Raw genomic sequence first — 16,320 nt, forward strand, 5'->3', positions numbered from 1 at the left:
TCCTCATCTCCTCTTATGTGTTTTGAATTCACCAGAAATTCATTCTCTTTTACTTCTGCTTACATCATAAAAAAACAGACAATAGGAGAGAGAGACCCCTTCTTTTGAGTGACTCACTTCTTTTCCTCTTCTGTCCTTTTCACTCACACCTCCCCAACCTTCCAATGTCAACAGAATTAACTATTCCTTCTCTGAATTTTCCTACTCTGATGTAAGAATGGTTTTCACCAGGCACTGTGGTTCACGCTTGTAATCCCAGCAACTTGGAAGGCTGAGGCTGGAGGATCACAAATTGGAGGGCAGCTTGGGAAACTTAAGGAGACCCTGTCTCAAAACAAAAAATAAACAAATAAAAAGGGCCAGGGCTATAGCTCAGTAGAAGAGTGCCCCTGGATCAATCTCCATTGCAGGAAGCAATAAATAAATAAGCAAACAAACAAACAAATAAATACATTTTTTAAAAGAAAGGGTTTCCTCTGAGGATCCTGTTTCCTGTAGCGCTATCTTTTCTCCCAGCGCTTAAGTACCACTGGACCTATAGGCAAGATGAGAGATTTCTTTAGTCCTCATTGCCAGTTTCAGATTGTTTTCTGGCACTTTCTCTCAAACTACAAATAAACTCATAATACTGACTTCCAATCATGCTACATGTATTCCCCCAGCTCATCTGTATTCTCCTGGACTACACGTCCTTACTATACTTTTAGTAGACAACATAAAAGTGAAGTTATTACAAATTATGTGGTATCAAAACACAACTAGTTAAATATCAGTATTTACAAAGCATTGTGCTATCTCTGTGCTATCTAGGTTGGGTTAAAATTTTTTAAAAAAATTTTAGGTATTTGAACATGTAACCTGTGAAATTTCTAGAGCTTCTGCTTGATGAATTAAGATTCATCACATGGTCCATATTAAGTAGGTGAGTTGGAGACACAGTAGTGCTATCTAAATTACCAGCTGTACTCTTCCAGTGTGAGGTGCTTTGCTAAAAGCAATTTTTCATTAGTTGATTTGCCTTTGCATACTAGCTCTAAGTACTTAGTGCAATTATCCGGACTCTTGCATGTTTTGATTTTTTTTCAGGGGGAGGGGCGGTTGTGGGGATATCAAACAACCAATTAGATTCTTTGCAATTTAAACTTAACCTGCTAGTGAATTTAAAAAGGTTTTAAACTCTTTTGAGAGAGAGATTTAAAGGTTGCCAAACCAAAGATTTTCAAGAAACATTCTAAGTTCTCTGATTATCATTTCAAAGTTTAAAAGCAAATAACTACTAAACCAACTGAGAATGCTATGAAAACATAGTTCAATAAATATTTACTATAATTACAAAAATTCCCTAAGGGTTTCTGAGTACATTTTCTGTTTTCTTTGCAAGCATAGTAAATGCTTTTTCTTTCTCCTATGGTATACATTAGAGGTTAGTGTACTCTGAAAGACCAACTATTCTTAAAACAGTCCTAGATTTTTTTTTCTTTCAGTTTACTGACTTTTCAAAAGAGTTTAGGCCAGTTGCTGTGCAGAATATCTTTTTAAGAATTTTATTATTATTTTTGTATAATTAAGGTTTAAATAAGACTAACGTTTACAAGAATATGCAAAGATAACAATCAGTATATTTTCAAATCTATATAAGTGTTTCTATTGCCCCAACCTAATTATTTTCTGTGGATTTTCCTAAAGAATTAGTGAAAAGTAAAGAAAAATATTTAAGAATCTCTGCCCTGTGAATTTTACAAAAATTAGCACCATTTTTTACTCTTTCAAGCAAAAGGGAATAATAATGACCAATTTCCATTTGAATAAAAACAATTTGTTTGAATAAAAACAATTTATTTAGCAAGTAATTGACTTGTTTATGCAAAAGTTCTTAAAACCTGTGTTGCATTGCAGTTACATTTTACCCATGAAAGCTATTTATAAATATAAATATATATAAATAATATAAATATAAATAATAATATAAATTTCTTATTTATACAAGAAAATATTGCATTGTGATGGCAATATTAAAATAAAGTACATGACATCTACTTTAAATAATTTGTTTTGAAAATTGATAAAGCACAGATGAAGTTCATGTTTGCATTGTCTGGGCTTGATGTATTGTAGTCTATCATAAGTACTAATTGAAACTTTCTTGATCATAAGCGATTGTGTACCACTAAATGTTTAACAACTGGATCTTACCTACCCATCCTCTCTCACATCCTAAAAATTAAACAAAAAGTTAAATAGTCCTAGTTTGTAGTATTTACCAATTACCAAAGAGCAAATATTTGGCATAGCAGAAATTATGCCCAACTTCAGGCTACCAAGGTGACATAAATTAGCAGCAGTATTGATGAAAAATTAACAAGCTGGATGTGGTTGCACACTCCTGAAATCCCATAGTGGCTTGGGAGGCTGAGACAGGAGGATCACAAGTTCAAAGTCAGCCTCAGCAGTTTAGAGAGGCCCTGAGAAACTTAGTGAGACTTCTTGTCTCAAAATAAAAAAAAAAATAAGTGTTGAGGATGTGGCTCTGTGGTTTAGTACCCTTGGGTTCAATCCCCAGAACAATAATAAAATTAAAAATAGGTTCTCATACTGATCTGAGTTCACTTCAGCACACCACTGTTGTAGGAAGAGAAAACAGCTCAATTCAATTTAAGGGAAAAATGGACAGAGCTGACCTTGGATGCAGGGTGAACTATTTGCCTTCCTCCATATAGTGTAGTTGCCCCAGAAGTTCCAGACATAGAACCTGGATAAGCAAAGGTTAAGAACACTGATTCTAGCTCAGACTGGGTTAAAATCTCAACCTGCCAATGTAACCTTGGGCAACTTAATCTCTGTGGCCAAGTTTTTTTCTTCTGTATGATAGAAATGGCAATAGTACTCATGTCATGGAACTGTATTAGACAATGGATTCATATCTAATAATTTAGGGCTCTCTTCAAAGAGTAAGTTCTTGGTAATTAGCATCATTGTCATCATCATTTTAAATTAGCAATTTTAGAGGAAATTTCCAGTTAAAGCCTTAATATTAAATCTTATCTACTGATGTGGAAAACATGCTCATCCCTAATAATTTTTCAGGTCAGAGAAACAGCTAATTTCTGGGGTCAAGAAGGCCATCTTTAGTCAAACTAAATTAGAATGGAAATGAGAAAAAAGTGATTCCCCTAAGGAACACTGACAATCCTTTACTAAAATGAAGGAAGTAATGACTACAGGGTAAGGAAAATATAACAAATGCATATTACATAATATTAAAAATATATTGTTTTCAAAAAGATTTATATGAAATATATCTGATCGTACCAAAATTGATCTCAGTTACATAAAACTATATTTTGGGTAAATCAGGGTAGCAAAAATTGTGTATATGTATAAATTCATGGAAAGAACATTATACTAATTCCTTAAAATGTAAAGACCATTGATATTTGAGGTCTTCTAGAAAAGTTACTGCAAATCGAAAAACACATAATGATATATATCAAATTCTTAGCACACCATTCATTGTTAGAAAGGTAAACTTAACCAGCAAGTGTCTGAAATTTTATGTCCAATTTAACCAATAATTTTATATTCATATTTCTAATTGAGTATTTTCTGTTCACTGTTTCCAAGTCTATCTTTCTCCTTCTGATGTATATTTTAATACAGTGAATGAAAAAGTAATGTGCACTGATCTTTATTTCTGATGAACTATCCACTAAAACATTTTGATTCAACTTTTTCATCATCACAAAGAATGTAATTTCCAGCATTTTATAGTACTGACATTTAAAAATAAAAGTTTCATCACTCTCTTAAGTTCATCCAATCACCTTTAAATTAACCTATTGAAACTAGAAAAGAAGCTTGAAATCTCCAAATATAAAGTAAGGAGATGGAAATTTTAATTACAGTGATTTGATCAGTATACATTGTATACATATGTTGAAATATCATATTGTACCACATAAATATGTATAATTATTATTAAAGATTTAAGAATGTTTAGATGGAAATGCTAGCTATATTGATTTGATTATTATAATACCATATATATCAAATAATGACATTGTAACCCATAATTTCATAGGATTTAAATAATAATAATAATTAATAAAAACATAAATTACCATAATGATTTAGTATTTATAATCTGTTTAAAAATAAAAGTATCAACCAGAATTAACACACGTTCTAAAATTTAATTGAAATGTAAAGAGTGAGGAATAGTCTAGACATGCTTGATACAGAGCAGAATGATAGAATTTGTTCAACCAGATATGAAGACCTGTGAAGGAGATAAAAAACAGCATGTAGTGATAAGAAACAGATAATACAAACAAATGAAACAGAAGGGACAACTGGAAGCTGACCCCTGCATAGACGGAAACTTGATTTGTAATTGGGTTGTAGAGATAAACAGTGAATGGATGTACCATGATTAATTTATATGCCCAACTTTTACTGAATAGCCTCACAGATGAAGACAAAAATGGGTTTTGAGATGTAAAGTGCTTCTGCAATGAATACCTAAATATATGAGAATGGCTTTGGAACTGGGTAAGAGGAAAGAGAGTAACTTTGAATCTGGTAGAAACTGGAAGTGTTCTGAAATAAATATTAGAAAAAGTCTATATTGCTGTAAACAGAAAGCATAAGGCAATTCTGGTGAGGACTCAGAAGAAGAGGAGAATTATATAGACTAAATCTTAGAGATTATTTAACTGCCAAATAATCATTATCAGAATATTAGTAGAGATATGATGGTTCCATTCTGATGATGTCTAACATGAAAATGAGGAATATCTTTACTGAAGAATGGAGGAAAGACCATCTTTGTGTAAAGTTACAAAGAACTTGTCTGATTAGAAGCCTTGCACTAGAACTTTTAGAAAGCATTTAAAAGTGCTATGCCAGGATATTTGGGAGGAGATGTATCTAAGCAAAGTGCTTAGATAATGTGAGATAAAGATAGAATTTATAACTAAAAGGAAACAGACATTAAAGATTTGGAAAGTTCTCAGCCTGACAAAGTTGAAAAAGTTTGTTCAGGAGAAAATAGTAGGGGTATGGTCAAGTATCATTTCATTAGGAGATTAGTATGGATAAAAGGAAGCCAGATGCTATTTATCAAGACAATCATCAATGTTACCCCTCTCAGCATAGCCTGGAGTACTAAGGACTGAGGAGAAAGGGCTTTGGGTACCCATGGGACCTCAGCATTTGCTACCCTGAGAATTCAGGTCTCTGTTCTCTGCATTTGAGTGCAGTACTCCTCAACCACCCTGAATATTGTGCAAGCAGGCCCAGATACAACTCAGGCTGCCCTTCTGAAAGGTACCAGCCATAAGCCTTGGTAGTGACCATATGGTTTTCAGAGGATTCTTCAGAGAGACCCAGACAGCTTGGGCCGTGGAAGAAAGCAACCACTAGGGTAAGGCCTGGTGCAGATTTGTGGGCAGGCCACCATAGAAAGCTTGGAAAGGGTAATGCCTAGTGGCACTGTAGAGTGGAACCAGCCCTGAGATCCCAGAACTGTAGACCCTGCAATGTTCAATTCCAGCCTTCCAGAGCTGCTGTTGGGTTGTATCTGGTTGGGTTGTGTCTGGCAAAGCTGTGGGTATAGGGAGAAGATGTAAATAATGAAATCTTGGTGATACAACATCCACCCCAGGGTGTAAAAGGCAGAACATGGATTCAAAGAAGGAGATTGAATGTTTTCTGTTTGGGGTTTTGATTTACTTGGAATGTATTACCACTTTCTTGTTATCTAATTCCTTCCATAGGAATGTCTGTTCTGTACTTGTCTACAATTGTATTTTGGAAATATAGAGCTTCTCTGGTTTTACAGGCTCCTAATTAGAGAGAGTTATTATCAGGTTTGTCCACAATGTACTGAGATAGAAGAACAGCCTTCTACTTTGTCCTTGATATGCTGAGGGGTAGTAGAACAGCCTCCAAGGCATGAACTACCTGTTATGTTCTAGCCATCTGAAATTTAATTTGTTTGGCATTTAACATACTCATGCCTCCTGTCAGAAACATAAGCATGAAAATGAAAAGTCCCAATTACATAAAAAAGGGTCTCATGGTTTCGGTTTCCCACCAACCAGTGTGGCTTTGCCAGCATTCATCCTCACTGTGACCCTGTCAAGACAGTGGGAGAGCGGCTTTGCCAACACTTTTTCTCACTGTGACCCTGTCAAGACAGTGAGTGGGGGATCGCCTTCACCAAGGAGGTGATAGATCTGCAGGGCACCTCCAACATGAATGGAATACAGGACCATATAAAAGAGGCTTCCCACAGAGTTAGGCCTATTTTGCCATTCTGTCTTCTGCCCTGTGAGGCCACATAGCCTATCCCATCAAGAGGATGCACTAACAGTGCCGTCTTGGAAGCAGAGAGCCCTCACCAGATACCACACCTGACAGCATCTTGATCTTGGACTTTGCACTCGTCAGGATGTGAGAAATAGATTTTTGTTGTTTATAAATTGCCTAGTCTTAAGTATTTTATTATTTCAGCACAGATGTATTAAGACAATTTCTAAAAACAAGTGTCCAGAACTAACATGTTATTCTAGTATTTGCTAAGACACAGACGGTAAACATTTTATAAGCTGAAATAAGATCATGCCTTACTTTATTTATTTTTTTAAATAAATGACAGCAATTTATTTAAAATTATTATTACACATATACAGCACAACTTTTCATATCTCTGGTTGAATATAAAATATGTTGACACCAATTCATGTCTTCATGCATATTCTTTGGATAATGATGTCTATCACATTCCACCTGCCTTGCTAATCCCCTTCCCTCTTCCTTTCCTTCCCAACCCTCCATCCCATCTAGCATGCTCTACCTCCCTACCCACTATGAGTCAGCTTCCTTATGTATCAGAGAAAACATTCCACATTTGTTTTTTTGGGATTGGCTAACTTCACTTAGCATTATCTTCTCCAACACCATCCATTTACCTGCAAATGCCATGATTTTAGTCTCTTCTATTGCTGAGTAAAATTCCATTGTGTACATATGCCACATTTTTTTATCCGTTCAAGGATGATGCCTTACTTTAATTAGAAAGGTTCAGGGGTTTTAAATATCTAATAGAAAACCTCTCATCTAGTAAAAAAATCAGTTTAAAAATTTATCCACAGGTTTTATCTAAGATGTCAAGAATAGTTTGGCAATCCTATAAATAATGCTTTGTATAATTATAAAATTGTGAATCTAGGAATAACTTTTCAAAATGAAGTTGTGAAGAATTGCACAAATTTGTTCTTCAATGAAATAAACCACAGTTGGTAAAAATTATATATTCAAAATTTAAGTCTCAGCCAGGCTTGGTGGCACACACCTGTAATTCCAGTGGCTCAGAGGGCTGAGGCAGGAAGATCAAGTTTCAAAGCCAGCCTCAGCAACTTAGTGAGGCCCTAAGCAACTCAGTAAGACAGACCCTGTCTCTAAATAATATTTTTAAAAAGTCTGTGGATGTGGCTCAGTGGTAAAGTGTCCTTGGGTTCAATCCCTGATACAAAAAAAAAAAAAATTAAGTCTCTAGATATTGTCCTAAGGTCATATGGTGAATGACGTAATATTTTTGAAAACCTACTAAATCTCAGTAAGAACAGCAAGTCTGTGATATTAATATGAGCCACAACCTTTTCCTTTCACCACTTCCTACTTATTGTGACACAGCTCTACTCTGAGTGGATCCAGCTACATTAAAAAAAAATAAGTTGGACTCCCCCCCCCAAATTATATACAAATTGTAACTCAAAATGGACCAAAGAATGAAATATAAGAAATGAAAGTATAAAACTCTTAGAAGAAGCCTTGGGTTATACAAAACTTCCTGAGCTATGACACCGAAAAGATAAGCAACCAAAGAAAAAATTGATTGAATCTCAAAATTAAAACCATTTTTATTTTAAGAATGCCATCAAGAAAGTGAAAACAAGTAATCCACTTAAAATTTTTTTCAAGTTCTATATGATAAGGGATATAAATCTAAGATATATAGAGAAATATTACAACTGAAAAAATATAAAGACAACCCCATTACAAAATGATAAAAGGACTGAATAATATTTCAATTATATGTATTCAGAGAAGATAACCTATAAATGGCCAAATAAGTACACGAAAAGATGATGATCATCATTAACCTCTAGGGAAATGTAAAGCAAAACAATGAAATGTCAATTCACACTAGGATAATTTTTTTTATTAAAAAGATAAGTATTGACAAGGATGTGGACAAATTGGAATCTTTATATGTTTCAGTAGGCATGTAAAATAGTGCAGTGCAGCTACTTTGGGAAACATTTGGCAGTTCCACAAAAAGTTGAACACGGAGACATCATATGTTCCAGCTATTCCACTCCTTGATACATGTCCAAGAGTTGTGAAAATACTTGTCTATATGTACACAAACGACTGCCTTAACAGTAATTATAACATATAAAAATTAGAAAAAACTCAAGTGCCCATGGTAAATAAATGATTAATGGATAAAATGTGGTATATTCATACAATGTAATGCTATTTGTTGTAAAAACAAATAAAGTGCTCTTATTTGCAATAGTATATATGAATTTTGAAAACATGGTAAGTGGAAGAAGTCATTCACCAAAGATCAGATGTTATATGATTTCCATTGAAAATAGATATCCAGAATGGGCACATCCTTAGAAACAGGAAAATACATTGGTAATTTTGTATAGCTGTGAGATTGGGAGAAAAATGATAAGTAACTGCTAATCAGCATGTATTTGTTTTTTGGAGTAATCAAATGTTTTAAATTGATCATTGAGATGTTTGCACAACTCTGTTAATATACTAAAAACCACTGGGAAAAAATGATGAATTTTACACTTAAAATGATAAATTATATGACATGAATTATATTGCAATACAGCTTTATAAAAATGTGACCCTAACATTTACTGTTTTGATTAATCACTAAGTATTTTCTTTACCACTAATGACAATTCTTGGGAATATATATTGAGAATTAACTAAGACCTTTATGCTTAAATTCATGTTTTGCTTTCAGTTATTTACTAGTCCTTTCAAGAAGAAAATGCAAACCAAAACTACATTAAGTTTTCATCTTACTCCAGTAAGAACTGAATTCATCAAATAATACAGATATTAATAAATGCTAGTGAGGACAGGGATAGGGAACATTTTTATACTGTTGGGATCATAAATTATTACAACTATTATGGTAGTCAGTGTGGAGGTTTCTCAGAAGACTAAGATAAAACCACCAAATGACCCAACTCTATTACTTTTTCAGTATTTATCCAAATGAATTTCAGTCAACATGCTATAATAATATATCATATCCATATCCAGCACAATTCACTTTAGCCAAGCTATGGAACCATCCTAGGTGGTTAAAATGGAGGTTTATTCTGTCATAAATGAGTGACATTATGTCATTTTCAGGAAAATTAATGGAAATTCATAGCATTATATTAAATGAAATAAATCAGATGCAGAAAGTCAAGAGTTGTATGTTTTCTCTTACATGTGGAAACCAGAAAAAATCTGGGGAAATAAAGAGGGGGGAGAATCTCATAAATATAGAGGAAAGACCAGTAGAGAAGAGGAAGGAGATTGAGGGAGGAGGAAGAGGGAGAAAGGGTACTGGTGAATTAAATTGACCAAATTATATACAAAGTATGTACATGTATGAATATGTCACAATGAATTCTGTTATTATGCACAATTTTAATGTACCAATGAAACATTTTTAAAAATACTGGTATATTCTTTAACAATAGTCCAAAGATGTAAGAAGCAACATTTTCAATAAACATTTTTAATTACTACCACATTTTACCATGCATTTGAATTCATATCATTCCAATATGGATCCCAGTGGCATTTTTTCTAATACTCTGTGTGTTAGTTTTCTATTACTGCTACAACAAATTATCACAAACCAAATGACCTCAATGATTCTGGTTTATTATTCTGTTCTATAGGTTGCAAATTTGACACAGATATCTTTGGGTTAAGGTGTTGGCAGGCTACATTTCTCCTGGATTCTCTGGGAGTTGATTTCTTGGGTCATATCATCTGACCTTCCATTGTTGTGTTTCTTTTCCTGGTTCTCTTCTACTTTCTAAGATTCTTTTTGATTACTTTGGACCTACAGGAATAACCCATGACAATCTGCCAGTTTTAAGGTTAGTTGATTAGCAAACTTAATTCCATCTTCAACCTTAATTTTCCTAGCATATTATACAGCATATGTGGAGGGTTTTGAGATTAGGACAGCTTTGGGTGGGGGAGCATTATTCTCTTTCTCATACCATAATTTTCTCCTGGTAGTATGGTATATAAATCAAGGTAATGAAGACAGCTCTTTGGGTTCACGGTAATTTGATAATCAGTAAAGGAGGATGTGTCTTTAGAGTAATAAATTTCATATAATAAATTTTAGCCTGGGTAAAAGGTAGGCCATTATTTTGTAAAGCAGAGAAAATGATATTGTGAACTGAGGCCTGTTTTCATGAAAACCAATTATAGTGGAGAAATTTACATGAAAGGTGAGGATCTGGAATAGGATTGATTGCATTTGAACTATTGGAATGGCATGCCCAACAAACAACTGACCATAATCCAGTGTTTTAATTGGATGGTCATTGATTTAGGTCAGTGGTTTCCACACTTGGCTGTTTTCTTAATTACTGGAGACATTTAAAATGGGTATCATATTTCCAGGCTTTAATCCAGACTACCAAATCAGAAGCTCAGAAAGCAGAGACCCCAAAAGTATTTTGCATAATTTCTTTAGGTGATTCTGATCATTAGCCAGATTTGATAAACATTGATTTAGAGAACAGAAGGAACTTGATTTATAATCACAGAAAATCCATGAGTTAGCTAGCTTTATTGTTTTGGGATTAGTTTTCAAAGCTAAAGTGCATTTAAGTAAGACTTAGAGTCTTGGGCACTGTAATCAGTGTCCAGCCAGTAGACAGATCTTGTAGTTATCATTCTTTCATTTCCAGGTTATATCTGCCAGCCGCAAAAACCTAGACTCATTGGATCTTTTTCTTTTTTTTTTTTGATATAATCTGCCATTATTTTAAGTTCTTTCTTTTTATGAGTCAACCTTTGTTAGGTATTGTAATCTGATAAGCAAATTTTTCTTATCTTTCAGATCTAATATACGATTACAATAACAATTATGATCAATTTACATTTGAAGATGCGGAATTACATCCCAGTAAACTTTTGTTTTAAATATTTTAGTTTTAAGTTGAAGATTCATTTAATACACCCTATCTACCATATATCATAACTTTGCCACACAGTATATGGTGGAGTGTCAGTGGGTTAACCCGGTGATTGCATTGCTGGCTGGGAGCTGTGAGTTGCTATCACTTAAAAAAAAGTATCTACTGCTTACTGTTAACCTTGGGAAAAATATCAAAATTTGATGTATGGTTTCTACTGAATTTCTATTTCTTTTACATCAGTGTAAAGTTGAACCATCGTGTCGGGACTGCCTGTATGGCCAAAAGTTCTGATGTACCAAATGGCCATTTACAGTCTATGAAGTGGCACCCTTTTTCATGAGTTGTGGGCAAACTTTTGATATTTATTTTAAAATGGTTTAATCATCTTTCTAAAATTAAAAATATATTTTAACATGAAAGCACTGGTTTGTCATGGAATATACTTACCATAAGAGATGTCTTGAAGAGGCTGAAATATTAATTTTCTCTGTAGATACCACACTACAGAAAGAAAGTCAGGAAGGAATTCCACCGGTGAACCACAGTCAGGAACCTCTGAAACCTCAGGATAACATAACACGACCCATTCATCATCCTTTAGTTTTAAAAACTAACTTTGAGGATGAAGAGGAGGAAGGAGAGGAACAAAATGGTTAGTAAACCTTTCATCAGATTATAATGCACATTAAAAAACTGGCAGTATTTTTACATAGTTGTTTGGCTACCAGAGGCTTATGATGTAATAATATACAGGGCAGATTTTGATGAGAAACTCATTTTAATTTTATTAAATAAATAATTATGTTCTGATTTGTTCATGTCTGCATATGTTTGTGATCATTTGGATTGGAAGGTTGTGCTGCATGATGACTGGAAGATTTCGTGTTTATATGCAGATGCTTGAAGAGATGCAAATGACCTCTCACATTCATATATAACAACTGTTGCAAAACACATAGATTACATGTGTGTGTCATCTGTCCATCTGCATATCTATTAATCATCTATTAATCTATCTATTTACAAAGAACGCTTGGCATTATGAAAATCTATAGAGTAGTTTATAATATATGATGCATTATCATCTGCATTATCCCAGGGGATCCTCACAAGAGTATGAAGAGGATAAGGACACAGGTCTGCCTTTCCTCTTTTCCTCTCTCTTTCTGTTTTTTTTTTTATATGGTGCTGGTGATTGAACCCAGGGCTTTGTGCATGAGAGGCAGGCACTCTACCAACTGAGCTATATATCCCCAGCCTCTGCCTTCCCTCTCATAAAACCACAGCACAGTGGTGTCTGTCAGTATGTACATCCAAGAGAGACATGTAGGAAAATAAACTTCACTCTGTCTCTTCCCTGGAACATGTCCTTCTATGGGTTACAGGCCACCACTGCCCTTGTGCTTAGGAATGCACAACTATTATTTTTAGCATGTTACATTTCCACATCTATCATCGTACATTTTCCTCCAGACACCATCTCAATGTGTGAGTCTGTGCCTTCAGCTTCTTATATATGATTAGTCATATAGTTTTGTCTTGACTGATTCTAATATTTAAAATGATAACAATTAGAAACACTTATGAGTATGTGAATTTCTTGATTTTAAAAGCTAAAAAAAAATCCATCCATGAAAACAATATTTGGGATTTTTCTTTCTGATTTACAAATTTTCAGATTATTTGGATTTGGGACAATTTAATTTTAAAAAAATATATCCTATAGATGCTTCTAGTTTATGGACAAAGACTCCTGAAGAAATTGAAGAAAAAAGAGCAATAAAGGAGATGTGTTATAAATCTGGTAAGAAATCAAACATTTGTGGATTTTTCAGGACTTGACATGATGCACATACTAACCATTCTTTTCTTATGGGAGATTAGGTGAATACTATAGATTTCATACTCCTCCAGATATTTCATCATCAAAAAGCATAGCTCCTACAGTGGGAAAAGAGCTAGAAAAACCTTTGGAAAATGGCAGTGGATTGCAGGAAGGTAAGAAATGAAAAGGCAACATTAAAAGTGACTTGTAAGAGATACTTGGTGTGATAGAAAGTAAATTATTTAGTATAATATATACCAAATGATAAATAATGCATCAGATTTGAGAGTGGGAAGGAAGTGTTTTTTACTCACTGACCCAAATTTTCTATGAAAAGCTGCTATTAATGTAATGATATTTTCCTGTAGGAGCCACAGAATAGATAGACTTCATAAACACATGGTGACACTACACACCTCATGCAGTAATCCTGTGAGCCATTGGCTTTTACAATCTTATTTGTGAAATAACTCTCCCTGTGAAAATAGGTCTAGATTTTTTTCTAAACAGAAAAAGATAACCAAGTTCCAAGAAAGTCAAAAAAGGGCATCACAGAATAATAGGGTGACAGAGCAAGGCATATTGTTTATTAAATGAATATGTTCTATATACCAAACAATTTTAGTACAATTCTGGCGGGCAGAATTCTTAGGTTCTGTCTTTCATGGAGCTTTTCCTTTGGTGTGGTGAAGCTGACTTTGCTATTATTGAATGTTTTCCCCTTGAAGCAGGATAAGAAAAGCATTATGTTCTGGATACAAAACCAGGAACTCAGAGAAATCCATGAATGTCATGTATTTACATGGTTCTTTTGCATTTGCATTTAGGGTAAGCTTAAAAACACATTTTGTAGGAGTAGGAGAGAAGTGAGAGAAGTGAATGCCTCCCTGTTCCTGTGGGGGAAGAGAAAGAGAAGAGAGAGAGAGAGGAGAGAGAGGAAGAGAAAGAGAGGTGCAGAGAGAGAGAGAGGTGTGTATGTGGTAATGTCTAAGGATCAAGATGACTATAAGAAAGTACAGGATAAACTACCTACTTGCTAATCTGTAAGGGGCAAACTATTTGAAAATATGGCAGTAGGTGGCAGCAACGAACCATCAAACAGATGGCAGAATATGGGAAATATCTGAGGAGGAACAGATTGCAGGCCTGCACTTCAGACAAGAAAAAAAAAAAAACAAGTTAGCAATAAATATTAAAAATCCACTTATGTGTATTTTGCTTTGTATTATGATTTAAAAGATTTTTAAATTTTTTAAATAGTTTTAGCTAATCCTTATGCATAAACATTATGTATACACAATAGTGTTAATTTATTTAAAATTTTTAAATTGCCATTTGATTAGTAATACAAATAGGATAATTAATTTGTTTGATGCTTTGTTGACAGTTACAATGTTTGCTTAAAACTTGTGTATTTATATATTTTTCACTAGATCACCATGCAAACAACGAATTGTATTAGCTTTTTTTTTTTTTTTTTTTGAGGTGCTGGGGATTGAACCCAAGGCCTCGTACATGAGATGCATGCACCTCTACCAATTGAGCTATATCCCCAGCCCTGTGTTAGATTTGAATCTATTTACTTTCATCATGAATTATATCATTGACTTCTTACTTACTCACCTACTGGTTCCTGGAGTGACTATTTCTTTTCCTCCTTGTTTCTAGGGGATGGTCTTACAGTTCCAACAAAATTTAGCCTATTTGAAAGGCAAGGTGAGATCAAAACATCATTGGATAGGAAACCAAGGACTGACATTGCTACTCTAGAAAATGGAGGTGAGTTAATTTGTAACTAGATGATTCTGAATATATTATCACCACAGGAAATTTTGTGTCATTTTGTTTTTTGGTCTTTCTCATGTGTAATGCAGGGTGTTGGAGGTACATTTGAAAATCAAATGCTTTCAAAGTCTTGTATCTCTAACAAATGTCTCTAGGAATTTATATTCATTGTGCAAGATATTCATTTTTTTTGTATTTTTATTAGAACTGATTGTGTGTGTGTGTGTGTGTGTGTGTGTGTAGGTTCAACTTCTGGCTATAACGAATTCAGATATTAAGCATGTTGAACAACCATTAAAAGCAATAAGCTGGTTGAACAACCATTCCAAAAGAATGTTAACTGTAAATGAGGAGTACAAAATTAAGCATGTGCAATATTATCATAGAACTATAAACACAAGAGGGCCCTAATAAATCCTTTGAGTTAGGCTATGTCAAGACAGATGTATTTAAATATACATATGTATTTTATTTGTGCCAAGGCATCACATCCTAATTGTGTACTGTAACTTAAACATTTTGAAACCTGCCTTTTAGCATAAGCATTTCAGAAAATCCTTCCTCTGACAGAAAATTCTAAGCTTTAACAAAAAGATACAGAGATTTTTGGATAAGGAAAACAGTTTGTGGCTGGGAGGAAGAATGTGTGAGGGAACAGGAAGGAGTTTAGAAGGTACTGGTAAGGACCAGTGCATCTGAAGCGCATTGGTGATATTTTCTGCAGTTCCAGCTTCAGACATTTTTAGTCATTTTCTTCTGTCAATTCTTTTTTCCTGGTGCCAGCACAGTTTGATTCTTTCCTTTCTTATGTCTGCAATAGTTTCAGTCTAAAAATTTCATTTGGGTTTCTTGAAGCAATAAGCTTTAACTGTAAATGAAGAGTACAAAATTCGGACCCACTGCATCCAACCAGCTTTAGTTGTACAATTTGGTGAAATATTATTAAATCATATGACACTTTTTGTTAAAAGGTTATTTTTTACTACTAGTAACGTGATGTTTTCACATAAAAAATAAACTTTATTTATGTTGTGACACCAGAAATGTATTTCCTACTTAATTGGGTCTTAGAACATGTGAGACTGTCATTGTACTTTTATTACTCTGTTTAATAATAATAATGTGAGAGCAATAATCGATTGAACAACCATTCCAAAAGAATGTTAAGATTCTGTCATTTGGGATAATGGGTTTCCTCATTTCAGGATATTCTTTAATTTAATTTTTTTTTTTAGTTGTTTGATAGGCCTTTATTTGTTTTTAAATGGTGCTGAGAATCAAACCCAGTGCTTCACACATGCCAGGCAAGTGCACTACCACTGAGCCCCAGCCCAAGCCCTGTCATAGTCAGACCTGTTGATTCTTTAAGCATTATAATGGTCTGTGTGTTCCCAGACAGAAGAATCTCTTGGGTATTGAGAACAACATAAACATATTTAAGCCTCCAAATTG

General features: G+C 34.0%; 1 protein-coding gene across 2 annotated transcripts in view; it reads left to right on the top strand.

The window, feature by feature from the left end:
- The window catches only part of C5H12orf50 (chromosome 5 C12orf50 homolog), a 32,533-nt gene that overhangs the window by 4,320 nt on the left and 11,893 nt on the right, over positions 1-16,320 (top strand). For both annotated transcript variants that reach the window (XM_026398502.2, XM_026398529.2), the window contains 4 exons: positions 11,752-11,910; positions 12,985-13,062; positions 13,143-13,256; positions 14,752-14,862. In XM_026398502.2, the coding sequence (XP_026254287.2) occupies positions 11,752-11,910; positions 12,985-13,062; positions 13,143-13,256; positions 14,752-14,862 (462 nt within the window). The remainder of the gene's footprint in view (positions 1-11,751; positions 11,911-12,984; positions 13,063-13,142; positions 13,257-14,751; positions 14,863-16,320) is intronic.

The sequence above is a fragment of the Urocitellus parryii genome, chromosome 5, assembly GCF_045843805.1.
Source record: "Urocitellus parryii isolate mUroPar1 chromosome 5, mUroPar1.hap1, whole genome shotgun sequence".
In the NCBI taxonomy this organism is placed as follows: Eukaryota; Metazoa; Chordata; class Mammalia; order Rodentia; family Sciuridae; genus Urocitellus; species Urocitellus parryii.